Here is a 16,453-nt window from a genome sequence, read left to right as displayed (position 1 = left end):
ATGGCCGGAAACTACACCTGCGTGGCAAGGAACACCTTCTATGACAACACCGAAGGAGTTGGTAGAAACACCACATACCTAGATGTGTACTGTACGAAATAAGTCATTGCGACCATGTAATGTGAACAAAATGCTCAGGTAAAATCATATGCCATTAATATCATCAATAGCTGAAAAATGTATGACTCTCCGTGATTATTAAAAATATACGTTTTTATTTTTTATACGAATTGTCATAAAGGAGGAAAGTATAATCCTAGCGAATGAAACGCTCTCATTGTTTCACATATTGTCTGCCAAGTAATGGGGAAATATTAACCATTCACTAAAATGTCAGACTAATGGAAATATTCATTCAGAAAAAGGAGAAACATGTTAAAGTTTTTTTGGAGTGCTTGATGGGCGCCCCCACTGGTAGGTTTCGATTATACTTACGAGCTGGTGTTGCCGAATGAATTCTGGCTCGGACTTTTATCCGATGATCACCAATAACGTCTACGGTACAGTACACACATGACGATTGTACTGACAAAAACACGACGTGGTTTAGAAACAAAATAGCGAAAAACGCTACTTCTGGCCGTCTATCGACAAAAAACGCAGTTATATTAACTTCTATCACATACAACATCATACGCACTGTTCTCGACAGATCGTGGTTGTGTTACATTTTAGCGTGAAATGAAATCGAAAATACGTATGTTATTTTTATTTTTAGTCGAACCCACCGCTCAACGATCACATTTCAGCGATAAGGTCGAGTTTGGCATCGGTGTCGCCAACCTTCGTATGGCGGAAATACGGTCAACAAATCATTACCAGCTCAAAGGAGACGATAGAAGGGACTGAGACAACGAGTAAGTTGATCGTGGCTTTCGTCACCATAGAAGACTATGGAGACTACGTCAGTACTGCTACAAACTACGTTTCTGAAGATCAGTGCAGAATTAAATTGGTAGGGAGAAGAGGGGTTTCTGCTGGAGGTATGCATATCATTAAATGTCTACCGTTGTTTTCAGATTTATCGTGATATCTTTGCCCCTTCATCGTAAGTATATTTGTCAGATAATCAATCAGGTATACTGCGTTCTTTCATTTCCGAAAATACGAGATACAGTATCTGTATAACGTTTGATAAATCGCATTGCGAAAAAGATTGAAGCACAACAACCTGTTCACCGATCGGGAGAACCAACACTCCTCCGTGCTACTGCCAAAGCAATTTATTCGACCTACTTCAAAAGTCGTCGAACCACATCCCCAAAAGTCCAGAATTATGATAACGAGCTAATGTACCAATATCATTTAAGGGTTTATAGAGTAAAAAATTATCATCTTTCAATGGAAAATGTCTCACAGACTATGCACGTTTATTTTTGTCTATCTGACATTACTGTACCTTAAGAATATGTTGTTCCGTTATTTTAAAACTACTGTTTCTTCCAATAGTGAATATTTCACTTGACATTCCGTCTTCGACAGCACTAAGGTTTTAACGTACGATTTATTGTAAACATCACACTACGACATTCTGAAAATATTATTACTTTTCGCCTTTCTATAATCATTGAAATTCGTCAGGAATTACTGGGATCGTTTTTGGCCTGCTTATCGTTATCGGCGTTGCTCTTGCTCTCGGATATTACTGGTACAGACGAAGAAAGTATTCACCGGTAAGGGGAGACTCAACTGCATTTTCATGTCTATTTATGTGTACTTCTTACGATAGCAAAGAATTTCAAATTTGATTTTGGAAATCTCTCTCTCTCTCTCTCTCTCTCTCTCTCTCTCTCTCTCTCTCTCTCTCTCTCTCTCTCTCTCTCTCTCTCTGGTATCTCTATATCTGTCCCCCTTCAATTTCTCTATCTCCAAGCTAACACTTGTGTTCATTGATCCGTTGGTCCAGTCATCTATTGTAGTATCTATCCTACCCGTGTATTAGCTGTGGAAACGCAGCTATCTGTCGGTGGGGTAGCGTGCGTCGCTATGCGGGTCAAAGGTCAACCCCGCCACGGATATGTGTCTTCGTACGCAAACATTAGCTTGAGGTCGCAATTATTATATTTACAGTATTAATCAGATGAATGATTCAACATTGTGTTTGTTATGTAGGAACAAACCGAAGAACAAGGGACCTCTTTAGGATCAGAATTAAAACATATTGGAAAGGTAGGTCTTTGTTGTGTGTGAGAGAGTCTGAGAGAGAGAGAGAGAGAGAGAGAGAGAGAGAGAGAGAGAGGAGAGAGAGAGAGGAGAGAGAGATTCAACAAGCTTACTTTTTCGCTAAATATGTGATTTTCTGTAAAATTTTCAAAAACAATTGTTCAAATTTGTTCAAACTGTTTTTAAATATATTAAACTTATCACTCTTACTTAGAGAAGGAACAATGAAAGTTTATTAATTAATCATTGGCTAAGCTCTTGTTGCGCTTTTAACGAAGAGTCCGAGGATTGCATACATTTAGAAAGGACACCGTCGTCGTAATATATGTCCATAAAACTACGCTTCTATATATATTGAAAATCATAATATTATTAAAGTAACAAACATTACTTCACTTTAGTGAAACATGTACTAGAATTCCATTTTCAGAAAGGTAGCTCAAAAATTGATGTCTATGTTTAAAACTGTGACATCATATTATTCGTTACCAGGACAACGACGAAGAGAGAGGACATTATCAGGATTTGGAGTTTACTGAGTCAGAGAAGGTCAGATCAAAATAGTATGATTCATAATTTCAACATCCACAAACACTAACGTCTTTTGACAACAGTGTTTTCCATTCTACCATCAGTGGTAAGCAGATGTTAACCTGGCAAAATTTTCGAACAAAACTTGCGGTAACAGTCTTCAATTCATTGTTTTATGAGACAACACATGGTGAATGTATTTAAATAGCTTTAAAAGGGGCGGTGACTATTCAGTGTAATTTTAAATGTAGATAGTTTTCTTTCGGGGTTACATGGGTGTACCTTTTTCATCATGGCAACAAAACCCATTTTAGATCACCTTGTACGGCAATTCTCCCGTGCAAACCAATCACTTCATCCAAACGATCCAATTGATGCCAGCTAATAATATCCCACCATTGTGTACAGATACCAAAGCCTTAACCTTCTCTACACTTTGTGCCATCGACTCCCTGGCTATTCATGATTATCGCTGAAACTTGACCCAAGGGAATGTTCAGTCATTATAAGGGAATGGACCGAAAAGTTCGAGGTTCATATTTTACAATCCTGTCCTTGGGGGAGGGTCACATTTGACTGTTGCTAACAATGTAATTGATACAAATTTTTACTGTGGTTTATACAAAATTTAAAAGAAAAAAACTTTCCACAATAATCACGTTAAAGAGAATTGGAATAGCTTACCCAACGAATATACAATACATGAAGTTGGTGAAATACATGAATGTGCCCATTATCAATTACACAGTTGACACTAGTAAGGTTCATTGGCACACGCCCTAAGGTGGAATTAATAAAGGCTATACGCACACGCATGACGTTAGCTGCTATGCGTTTTAATTTCAAATATGTAATCAATTGAACTTGACTAGAGAGGGATCACTGAAAGTACAAGAAATGTAATATTTCGAGGTTGCATAGGGGGCATGGCTTACAAGAAAAAGAGGGGGTCACATTAATCTTAACATGTACTTGATTTCCCCTCGCCTGTGATCCTCGTAATAACTGAAAGCCCCCCCCCCCCCAGCATACGGAAAATCGATACTGATAGAATATACTATTTTGCTATCTATATACTTAGCGTAGGACAGTATTTCAGTAATAATGCCGATGATACTGATAGCCTCTCTTGTATCGTCACATCCTCAGGAAAGCAATTACACGTCTTTAGAATCGCAGTACACATCTCTTCGCCAGCCTGCTACGGATACAGCTGACATCTACATGAAACTCGGCGCACGCTCCAACGATTTTCCACGCCAGCATATCAAAATGCATGAACTCATTGGCACTGGCTCGTACGGGCAGATAAACCGGGCCACGGCGACTGAAATTGCTGGCAAAAGCGGCAAGACATTGGTAGCTGTGAAGTCTGTCAAAGGTAAGATATTCCCAATATAATTTAGGATCATTTTGTTGTCTATCTGAGGCGATCTGTTTTTTTTTCTGGTCTTCTATATTTGCCAGCCTTATTCCAGTCTCTCGGCATGTGTTTCCATGATTAGCAAATTGATTAATGAATCACCATAAATCCTTCCTTCCTATCTATCTATCTATCTATCTATCTATCTATCTATCTATCTATCTATCTATCTATCTATCTATCTATCTATCTATCTATCTATCTATCTATCTATCTATCTATCTATCGATCGATCATCAGATTGATCTATCAATCTATCTATTTATCTATCTATCTATCTATCTATCTAACTAGTGTTACGTGCAGAGAAAACGAACAAAAGGGTGAACTCAGCAGTTAACGTTTAAACAAAATTTATTACGAAAATGAAACTAATTGCTAAGTCAGGGATAGAGTACAAGCTTTAAAAGTGTACAGACTACTTATCTCAGCTGGGACGGCAAAGCTCCAGTCTCAGAGTTGTAACAGTCAGTTGGATGAATGAACAGTCCTTGCAGGCTTGAAGCTGCACAAAGTCCACAGTATAAATCCAGCGTTGGCAGTGAAGGTCTTGAAAAGTCTTGAGAATGACTACTGCTGGAGTTTAGTAACACACAAGAGACACGATCCCAAAAGTCTGACTGGAAGCTGTGCACGTCCCTTTTATAAAGGCATGTAAGAACAATCTAGAACTTTTATTGACATGCTAATTACTGTTCTAAAATTATCTCCCTTACACAACTAATCAACTTTCCAGAACATTCCAAACATGACTAATTGAATTCAAGGTTGTGAGGTCATCAAGGGCAGTGACCTTGAGAATGTTCTAGACTAATTGAACTCAGGTCATGATGAGTGTGGGGGAAATGACCCACATAACACACCCCCTCTTCAAAAAAGAAAATTTTCAAAGAAAAATCTTTCTTTTGGAAATGTTATCTTTTAAAAGATTTAAGTACTCGAATTTTTTTTTTTTTTTTTCTAAAGTAAAACTTCTTGAAAGTGAACAACAATAAACTCTAAATACGAGAAAGACAGTCTGCAATTAAATTGTCTCTGCCTTGATATGTCTAATGTCAAGATTAAACTCCTGTAACATTAAACTCCATCTTAGCAATCTCTGATTTTTGCCTTTAAATTTCTGCAGAAAAACAAGAGGGTTGTGATCAATATAAACCACTATTGGCTGATTTGAAGAAGTAACATAAACTTCAAAATGCTGTAAAGCTAATATCAAAGATAAACACTCTTTTTCAATTGTAGAGTAGTTTCTCTGGGATTTGTTAAATTTGCGTGAAAAGTAGCAAACAGGATGTCCCATGACTATCTTCTTGCAATTTGTTGTTGGAAACTTGAAATGGCACTGAATTTGGCATAAAGTATGCACGGCAAAGTCCGGTTATTTTTACTGAGTTCGATAAAGTCATTGTTCGGCAAATACTTGGCTTCCTCCTGGAGATATTCCGCTTTCGCAGGATTCAGTCCGTCTGGATGTTGTTCCACTGGATTACTGTCGCAGACATCTTCGTTGTGGTAGATGATGTTTGTCCTCGTTGGAACATCTTGAAACAAATGTTCATGGATTGGTTCTTTCAGCTGTTGTTGTTGTTCTGGCTGGAGGTGTGCCAACTTTGTAGACTCCAGCTTCTCCAGGATTTCTGAGTTCTGAAGCTTGACCGAGCCCAGCTTTGAGTTTAGAGTATTTTCACTCAAGTCAGTTTCAGTACCACTATCTTCATAATGGTTTGAACTGACTGCACTGACAGGCTGAGTTATAGTAGGATTATCCCTATCCAAATATGGCTTAAGCATATTTATGTGACATAGCTGTTTTTGTTTTCGCCTGTCAGGTGTTATTATGATGTAATTTAAATCACTCAATTTCTTATCAATTAGGTATGGCCCAAAGTAACGAGCATGGAGTGGTTTGCCAGGAATTGGAAGTAGAACAAGAACTTTTTGACCTGGTTCAAACTTCCTTTTTGAGGTGCTTTTATCGTATTTGATTTTCATTGACTGCTGAGATGACTCAAGATTTTCTCTGGCTAATTCACATGCTTTAGAGAGTTTTGTACGAAAATCTGACACATATTGCAAAATATTCAGACAATCATCGTCGTCAGACAGGAATTTCTCTTTAACGAGCTTAAGTGGGCCACGGACTGTATGTCCAAATACAAGCTCAAATGGGCTAAAACAAGAGACTCTTGAATTGACTCTCTAACAGCAAAGAGCAGAAAATGAATTCCTTCGTCCCACTGCTTCTCTGTGTCAAAACAGTAGGTCCTAATCATGTTTTTCAAGTTTGATGAAATCGCTCAAGAGCACCCTGACTTTCTGGATGATAGGCGGATGACCTATACTGTTTAATGCCTAGCTGATCCATTACTTGTTGAAAAATTCCAGACATAAAGTTGGAGCCTTGATCGGACTGGACACATTTAGGGAGGCCAAATAAAGTGAAAAATTTGACTAAAGCTTTCACTATAGTCTTTGTCTTTATATTTCTCAGTGGTATGGCTTCTGGGAACCGGGTTGATGTACACATAATTGTCAACATATACTCATTTCCTGATCTTGTTTTTGGTAGGGGCCCAACACAGTCTATTAGTATCCTACTAAATGGTTCTTGAAATGCAGGAATTGGCTGTAAAGGGGCCTTTGGAATGGTCTGATTTGGCTTTCCTACCATTTGACATGTGTGACAAGTTTTACAGAAATGTGCTACATCCTGCCTGAGATTAGGCCAATAAAAGTGACTGAGAATTTTATGATAAGTTTTCCTGACTCCTAAGTGACCAGCCCAGGGCGTTTCATGGGCCAGGCGCAATATTTCAGCATGGTAGGGCTTTGGAACCACAATTTGATGTTTTATAGCCCAATCGTCATCAACCAAAACATCTGGAGGTCTCCATTTACGCATGAGAATACCAGATTTTGTATAATAGGAAACAGAGCTATCTGAAGTTTTACCTTCATCATCTACCCTGTCAAACAAAGACAAAATATCTGGGTCTTTGTGTTGTTCTGCAATGAGATTTGATCTAGAAAATGTCTGACTTTGGTCAGCAGAAGTTTTACTGGAAGTTTCAAATCCATGAGGGATAACGGAATGATCCGTGTCAAACACCTGACTGAGAAAGGTGTCATTTAAGTCAACATCTGTGACATTATTTTTGAGAGTATTTTGATTCTCGGAAGTTTTCTTTGACATGGCTCGAGTAATGGCACATGAAGGAAATAAATCGGGTATCTCTTGTTCAATTGGCTCTGGATCCTGATCTAAACTAGGATTATCAGTCACAAGTGGATTAGTAATGACTTGTCCCCAGCAAGGTCGTTTCCAAGAAGAAGGTGAATCCCTTCAAAAGGCAAAAAAGGCCTAATACCTAAAGTCACAGGTCCAGAAACAAAGTCCGAAGACAGTAGACATTATGGAGAGGAACAGGAATGTAGTCATTGCAATCTACCCCCTTAATAAGAACTTTAGAACCTGAAAATGACTTTTCAGAAAACGGGCAGGGTATCTGCCAACAAAAGAGACTGGGAAGCCCCGGTATCTCTTAAAATTTTGACAGGGGTAGCGGAAGAGAAATCACTAGAAAGTGATATAAAACCATCATGAATAAATGGCTCGAAAATACCCATAATGCTATCCTGTGAAGAATGACCTTGACCTTATTAATTGGGGATAAGAGGGTAGAGGGGTTTAACCTCAGAAAATGTGTTGCACACATTATTAGACTCTAATTGAGTTGATGAAGAAATAAAGCCGGTTGGCTTAGATCCACTTTGACCACTTTGACCTTCACGTTTTCTTTTCAATTTGAAACACTCTGACATTAAATGGCCGTCTTTCTTGCAATAATTACAAGAAAGTGTACCGAACTGTTTGTCAGAAGGAGATTGAGACTTGGGATCTGATGATGTGGGAGTGTTACTTGAACTCTGTGAACTGTTGTCATTTGATTTTCTACTGTCCTTTGAAAAATTCTTGGATGAAAAGGAGGAGTTAAATTTACCTGCATTGTTTCTGTAGGAAAAGGACTGGGACGGTTTGCTGAGAAATGAAGATTTATGGGTCAATGAATAATCATCGGCCAAACGTGCAGCAACCTCTAATGTATCTGCCTTTTGTTCATTGATAAACGTCTTGATGTCACTCCGGATGCACCTTTTAAATTCCTCAATCAAAACGAGCTGTCGTAATTTGTCATAATTCTGACTGACCTTTTCAGAAGAACACCAACGATCAAACAGTTGTTCTTTTGTTCGAGCAAATTCAACATAAGTTTGATCTTTCGCCTTCTCACAATCCCTAAATTTCTGACGGTAAGCTTCAGGCACCAACTCATAACCCTTGAGAATTAATTCCTTCACAGAATCATAATCTGAAGCCTGCTCTACTGACAACTGAATGTAAATTTCTCTGGCTTTACCCACCAAAGCACTCTGCAAAAGCATAGACCAGGACTCCTTAGGCCAGTTCAGACTCTGAGCAATTTTCTCAAAATGAAGGAAATATTTATCAACATCCTTTTCTTGGAAAGGGGGAACTAACCTGAAATGCTTAGTGATGTCAAACTTGTCTGAAGGGAAGAATTTTCCTGACTGTCCAAGCTCTAAACGTTTCATTTCTAATCTTTCCTGCCTGTCTTTCTCTCTCTGTCTTTCTCCATTTCTAATTGCATTTGTATTTTTTCTTTTTCTAATGCCTGTCTCTCTTTTTTCCATTTGTAATTCTAGTTTCTTGATCTCCAAATTTGTCTGCAATTCTAATTCTAATTTTCTGAGTTCAGAGGTAGACTCGGGCTCATAATCTTTCAGGGTGGATTCCTCAAATTGGCCTAAATCAACTAGATGTTTGGCAATACGGTACTGTATTTCCCTCTTGCGCATAGATCTTTTGACTTCTACTTTAAGGAAATGGCCAGTGCAATGAGGTCGTCTTTTCTGAGGGAATCAAATGTGTCCTGATCAAGGTCATCCATTTCCTCTGGTTTAAATTCCGCCATGATTAAATTTCGCTGAGTTCACAGGATACAGTAGTTTTGAAAAGGCTGGCAAAATGTTGTCAAACGGCTCAAAATATTCGTATCCCGGACAAGCCCCCAATTTGTTACGTGCAGAGAAAACGACAAAAGGGTGAACTCAGCAGTTAACGTTTAAACAAAATTTATTACGAAAATGAAACTAATTGCTAAGTCAGGGATAGAGTACAAGCTTTAAAGTGTACAGACTACTTATCTCAGCTGGGACGGCAAAGCTCCAGTCTCAGAGTTGTAACAGTCAGTTGGATGAATGAACAGTCCTTGCAGGCTTGAAGCTGCACAAAGTCCACAGTATAAATCCAGCGTTGGCAGTGAAGGTCTTGAAAAGTCTTGAGAATGACTACTGCTGGAGTTTAGTAACACACAAGAGACACGATCCCAAAAGTCTGACTGGAAGCTGTGCACGTCCCTTTTATAAAGGCATGTAAGAACAATCTAGAACTTTTATTGACATGCTAATTACTGTTCTAAAATTATCTCCCTTACACAACTAATCAACTTTCCAGAACATTCCAAACATGACTAATTGAATTCAAGGTTGTGAGGTCATCAAGGGCAGTGACCTTGAGAATGTTCTAGACTAATTGAACTCAGGTCATGATGAGTGTGGGGGAAATGACCCACATAACACTAGTCACCCATGATTAATGTAAAGAAATGTAAGCATCCACTTACCAAGGCTTGCAACCGTATTACAGACAAGATAATTTTGTCTTAGTCTGGTCCACTGGCCCATTTCTACCGCTGGCTGCGCTGCTCCCGAAAATAGAGTCAGGTACGGGCTAAGCCCAGGCTACCATGGCTGGCTATTAATGACACAGTCGCCTGACAAGATCATGTGATCAGCACATCTGTACAATGGCAAGCTTGGAAATTACACGATGGAACATCGATCGTTGAATTTATTTGAACGGCTTCACTTTTAAGTCTTCGACTTTGTACTTGCATGATGGCATTTAGTTTTGAAATGACGATTATCGTCTATGATTTTTGTCTCAGACGTAACATACTGTCACCCCTTTTGCATGTCGACAAAGGATGCTTGGTTCGGATAACCATGGAGGTAAAATTTCTCCATGGGCATACAAAATCTAAATTCAAAGATAACTTTAAGTTGGAAATGAATTCAACTCAGTCACTGCGCTCGTACTATTAACCAACGACAGCCATGCTTACAATAGCCCATACCTGACCCTATTTTTGTTAGCAGCGTAGCCAGAGGTAGAAATGGGTCAGGGGACCAGACCAAACTTTACCCTTACATTGGCATTCTACGTGCAGGGCGTTAGCGCCCTCAGTTATAGACATATGAATTGCTCCTTCTGTATCTTTATAGATAGTGCTTCTGATGATGATAAAGGAGACTGACGGTAGAGTTGAACATACTACAGCGTATTGAACCACACAGGAATATAGTACTCCTCCTCGGTTGCTGTACTGAGAAAGGTAAGTTGGTTTACGGCGAACTTTCTTTGTAAGCTAGGTTTAAATTTGCTATCAATAGTCTGTAAGGAGACCGTTGATAACGAAGTCACGTACATGAATGCAACTCATTCCGTTTTACCTCAACCCCCCCCCCAAAAAAAAAAAAAAAAAACAACAACAACAAAAAACAGAAAGAAAGAAAAAGGGTTTGGACTAAATGCATAATTTTGACAAAGAAGTTACGATTTTAACCCCTCTCAGCGTGATAATTCAAAGTTTAGTTTTATAAAAGCAAACATTGTGAAACAAATCTGAAAAGTGAGTGAGCAGTTTTCTTGTCGTAATCGCCGTTCCCCTGAGTGCAATGACGTCCGCTTTCCTTTGCTCTTAGTTTGATTATCCAATACCCGAGTGTACATAACATTTCAAAATTCGTGTGTTAAAAACGTCATTCCAGAACCCGTTTACGTCATCATGGAGTTCATGGGTCAAGGGAATCTATTGAAGTACCTTCGAGATTATCGGCGAGATAAGACGAGCGACTACGCGAACGCAGCTCGACTGAAGTTGGTTCTCAAGAGTAAGGATCTTGTCTCTATGGGAAAGCAGATTGCCGCAGGAATGCAGTACCTAGCCTCCAAGTCGGTGAGGGCGCTATTCTGTGGCATATCTCTTGCAAACTGCTATCAGCGTTGTTTTCATTAGAGTATAATTGCGTTCATTCCCCATGCTTCCTCCGATGCACCTTTGCACGAATTCAATTTGTGCTGAACCTTAAATCACAACAAAGTGTTATCCGTCTCCGACAACAGCAACATCACATGCAATGTCAAATAAGGTGTTGATAGATAAGGCCTATGGGCATTTACACTTGGGTTTTTGTTTTGTTTTGTTGTATTTTGTTTTGTTTTTGCTTTTATTTTTTATTGACAATTATGTAAATGCCACTTACTTGAGGAAAAGGTTCACGGCACAGAACATGCTATCTAATAAAACAACGAGGTGTTGGCTATTTATGACTCCTACATTGTAATTGGTGTTTGTCTCGAGTCGAATTTTCTAGTTATGTGAAATGCGTCATGCATATTTAGTTTACATTCCTTCCCGTTTGACATTGACATAGTATGTGCACGGCGAACTTGCTGCAAAAACAGTTCTTCTATCAAAAGACCGGCGAACTTGTAAGTTATCAAATATTGGTCTCAGAGGTGATGTGGAAATCGAAGCGATCAGAGTTAAAGAGGTAACATTACATTCTGTGATATTTTCCTTTGTTTTACTCTACTGCGATCAAACGAAAGACGTTGAAAGATTTGTTTTGCTGCATACTTTCTGAAACTCCGCCCATAAAATGCAGAGTTCAATGCTATCATAGCGAATGTTAGTAAAGCAAAAGGTAACCTTTACAACCATATTAGTAAGAAAACTAAAATAGTTTACTTTACTTTACCATCATAGAAAAGTAACACAAACTAAAGTAGTTAATTTACCATCATAGTGCTGAACTACATTGCATGACAATTTACTGATTACCATGGAGATTCTTAAATTGTGTTTGTTGTTTGTTCTTAGCATCACACCCGCCAGCCAATACGTTGGTTTTCACCAGAAACGGTCAGTTCAGGGGAATATTCAACAATGAGCGACGTCTGGTCCTTTGGTATCGTACTGTGGGAGATCACTACGTTAGGTAAGTACAGCTTGCAAAAGTACCACCAAACATTTCAACTTGCCGGACATTATCCGGTCTTCGAAATCTGTTATCCTGCTAGCGACTTCGGGCACACGGAAACGTTGTCAAACGTCTTCTTGTATCGCGGTGTTTTCCCTTTTGATGTTCAATTATCCATCAACTTTGAATATTTTGTTTTGTTTTTACGATTGAAATAAGGTAAGACACCGTACCCTACTGCCAAAACCGTGACCAAAGTGAGGGAGTTCATTTCAAAGGGATTTCGAATGAAGAGACCAGCTTACTGTGACGCTAAACTGTAAGTAATGACAAACAAATCTACCTCTATCTAATGTACTGTACGCCTTGGTTGGGTTGATGATCATGAACAGAAATGGTTTATTGCAAATGAATATAATATTCACTACAATAAGTTATAAACACTTGAAAGGAACAGCCTTGCATAGATGAAAAGTGGCAGTTCTCGTGATGTATAATCACACAGTGAAAGCTACAAAAACAGAAGCCAATTTGAAATTTTGTTGATAAATCACTGGCACTAAATCATTAAATAACTGTGAATGTACACGGAAAAACCGGGCTGTATGTTTTGTTACTGATTTTATATTTTCTTAAACGAATGTTACACGGAAACTCCATGAGGAATTCCTCACTTAAACGAACGTTACTGAACTGAAAACCTATGTTTTTTGCGGTCAAATGCAGGCAATTGCCACGTGAAAACCCTGCTGTATTTTGATAAGGCACACAGATTGTGTTTTGCACATATGGCCATGGACATAAATATTTCGAAAATGTGGTCTCATATCAGCGAAAGAGCGATAACCAGACATTGAAATTTTCATGACATTGACCTTACCTCCACCAACAGGTACTCCGTCATGACGAGGTGCTGGTCGGAAAACAAAACGAGCGACCGTCTTTTCCAAACTCGTCATTGAACTTGAAGGCATGGCTAAAAGCAGCGAGGTAAATGTTCTTTTTTTCACTGCTAAATAAGAGCGGTTCACTTGTGTCGAGCAATCGTCCCGTTCTTTATGGCTTTTCGATTTGAGTAAAGGCAGTTTTATCCTGCAAGGGAGATCACTGGTTGATGTTACTGGTCTCTAGTCATTAACTCTGATGCGAAAATTTGATAGCAATTTAATAACTGTTTTTTATTAATTTGCAAATAGGAAACTGTCCATGGTTTTGTCCCTCAGTAGTAGGAGCTATGGCAAACCAGAGGCAGTATCAACAACGTTTTGCCATTCCTTGCATTCCAGGTTTTCATAGACGTCAAAAAGGCGTGTGCCGACACTCCAGACTATAAGAAGGCAGCAAATGAAAAGTGTTACGAAACAAAGTGATGGCACTGTGCGATTGGTAACCGATGGATGCTGAGTTTATTCGGCAGAGATCAGTGTGTACGTGACAATGCAAAGACAGACATTTGAACGTCAGATCAGAAACTGCATAGGCAATATTCTTACAGACCCTACTTTCATGATGGATTCATCTCACATAAAATTTATTTTTGGATATAAAATTATCAATACAGTGCTAACAAGCTATTCACATCCAATAATGAAAGCGCGAGGGATTAAGAAGGGGTAGAAAGTTTACTTTCTGGTCTTCAGATTAAATTCGAAAGACAGAGAATACGTATACACATACATACATACATACATACATACATACATACATACATACATACATACATACATACATACATACATACATACATACATACATACATACATACATACATACATACATACATACATACATACATACATACATACATACATACATACATACATACATACATACGCAATTTACATAATCTCTCAAAATTACTCATGTGACGTCATCAATGACGAGAGAGAACTTCTGGCAGATAATATATTTAGCACATTCATAGACCCACATTTTGTAATACAAAACTGCTTTCAAGAGTGAAGTAATCACGTCCTTTAATGTTTTAGTGTGGCGCGATGGGGTTGTGCAGTTGTAGTTGTTTAGGGTGACCGACGCACGGTCATCTCACAATTGTGTCTAGAACTCACTTTCTGTAAAAAAAGGTGAATATGTCTGTGTGTCGTTATCAAACGCTAATAGAAGGACAATGATCTATTGACGTCAGATACACAATTTATTTTAATGTAAAGGTCTTTCTTTATAAATACTACGAAATATATCGTTTCTATGGTGACCTGACTACTCTTTGCTTATTAATTCATTTTTCATGTACAATATCTGCGAACGATGTGCACCGAAGTCGGTAGATTGTCCTCCGATAGATAATCTAGACTTGAGTTGCAACATTACAATATGAATAAAATTGCTATTAAAATGACTCTTTTCTCGTTGGGTTTCTCACAACGAATTACACATGACAATCTTTGCAACAATATGACAACTCCTTATCTTGCACGATGCGCTCACATTGACAAGACCGAGAACTGGAATACTTATCTCCAGTATCGGCGGGCATATCACTGCAGGTTGTAACCTGGCACACCGGCGACATTTTTTCAACACACACAAGCACAGTAGAGAAGCAAGGCGTCAAAAGCGGGCTGTAAAGAAGTCGACAGAGACAGTCCTGCTAGATCAGCAACAGTGATAAAGACCTTTGCAAAGTGAATCAACTGAACGTAGCTACTGAAATCCTGTACTGGATATTCGTCGGTTTTCAATTTGTATACAGCATCGTTCACAATTACGTCCCTGTTCACAGAAGTCATTTGACATGAAGTTTAGGTATGCCTATCTGAAAATGGAGTGTTTCACATTGGCGACTCTACCTGTGAATATAGTATATGCTGTGACCGGGTTGTTGACACATAGGGTGGGCAAAGGTGATTTTGTTCGATTTCATAAAATAAATAACATATGAAAGAATAAACAAAACCTTTGACGCACAATTTTGAATATAAATAACATTGTAGCGCTTACGTTGTATCTTGTTCTATTTTTTCTAAATAAATATCAATAACCTTCTCATGAACCCCCTGCTCACGTTTTTTCTTCAAGTATTGTTGAGAATTAATTTAGGTGTAACCCTCCTTTGCTGTTTTTCCCCGTTCGCGTGCAGGTCGATTTATCGCGCAACATACATCAGCTGTAAGTCCGACAAAACGCTGTGTGTTCCAAACGATTATCTCTGGCACATTGTTTCAAAATACGAAAAAACAGATAGTAATTTAAACAACTGTACATGTGTTACTTTGCAAATGGAAAACTGTCCAAGATCCTTCTCCAGTAAAAAGCTATGTTAATGAGGCCGTATTAACGATATTTGCCAATCTCTACATTCCAGGTTTTCCTAGATGTAAAAAAGGCATTCCCTGACATTCCAGACTATAAAAAGGCTGGAAATGAAAAGCGTTATGAAGTCTGGTGGGAAACAGATGAATGCCGCTGTAATCAGTTTGAATTTCAGGATATAAAGAATAACATTCGGAATCAGCAACTTTCTAAAAGGTTCCCTGTATTATCAATTTTATCGAACAGGACACTTTTGTAGATGATAAAAATTTAGTATACACACACCACACACCCACCACACAACACACACCCCCCCCACACACACACACACACACATATATATATATATTATATATATATATATATATATATATATATATATATATATATATATATATATATATATATAATATATAAATAAAAATGATAACGTGCTATCTCTTTACGCAATCACTTATGCAAGAATTAGACATCGAAAACGCACGTGTGCTTGCTTCATGGTCAACAGATTAACTTACATATAAACAATACATACATACATACATACATACATACATACATACATACATACATACATACATACATACATACATACATACATACATACATACATACATACATACATACATACATACATACATACGCACGCACGCACGCACGCACACATATATACATACATACATACATACATACATACATACATACATACAGACAGACATACAGACATATAGACATTTTTCTGTTTGGAAGACATGCAATCTGGCTTTGAAGAGTCTGGAGTCAGTGTTTTTGGATATGATTAGGGCTACCTACATATAATATTTATCATGACGAACGCTAAACCATAAAACATTGCCTGATATTTTGTTTCAATCTTTTATTACTTCATTGGAATTCAACAGGATGATCTCTTTGAGTTTATAACGGACTTTACAG

General features: G+C 38.2%; 1 protein-coding gene across 1 annotated transcript; it reads left to right on the top strand.

Moving 5' to 3' along the window:
• On the top strand, window positions 1-13,175 carry LOC139128712 (proto-oncogene tyrosine-protein kinase ROS-like). The gene is made up of 12 exons (XM_070694440.1): window positions 1-57; window positions 719-983; window positions 1,582-1,673; window positions 2,113-2,169; window positions 2,656-2,712; window positions 3,844-4,075; window positions 10,484-10,593; window positions 11,030-11,217; window positions 11,696-11,815; window positions 12,145-12,262; window positions 12,464-12,563; window positions 13,137-13,175. Exons 1-7 carry the CDS (start codon window positions 1-3, stop codon window positions 10,513-10,515), a joined length of 792 nt encoding a protein of 263 aa, XP_070550541.1. The 3' UTR covers window positions 10,516-10,593; window positions 11,030-11,217; window positions 11,696-11,815; window positions 12,145-12,262; window positions 12,464-12,563; window positions 13,137-13,175.
• The last annotated feature ends 3,278 nt before the right edge of the window (window positions 13,176-16,453 follow it).

This window comes from Ptychodera flava, unplaced genomic scaffold (genome assembly GCF_041260155.1).
Source record: "Ptychodera flava strain L36383 unplaced genomic scaffold, AS_Pfla_20210202 Scaffold_66__1_contigs__length_654902_pilon, whole genome shotgun sequence".
Classification (NCBI taxonomy): domain Eukaryota; kingdom Metazoa; phylum Hemichordata; class Enteropneusta; family Ptychoderidae; genus Ptychodera; species Ptychodera flava.
The sequence above is the reverse complement of the archived record's forward strand: the minus strand, read 5'-3'. Positions and strand labels throughout refer to the sequence as shown.

What these genes read in the sequence shown, in the direction of transcription:
- LOC139128712 (XM_070694440.1), top strand. Translation starts at nt 1, where the DNA reads ATGGCCGGAAACTACACCTGCGTGGCAAGGAACACCTTCTATGACAAC. An exon ending in TCTATGACAACACCGAAGGA is followed by an intron (nt 58 to 718) that starts GTTGGTAGAAAC and finishes TTTTATTTTTAG; the next exon opens with TCGAACCCACCGCTCAACGA. An exon ending in AAGAGGGGTTTCTGCTGGAG is followed by an intron (nt 984 to 1,581) that starts GTATGCATATCA and finishes GAAATTCGTCAG; the next exon opens with GAATTACTGGGATCGTTTTT.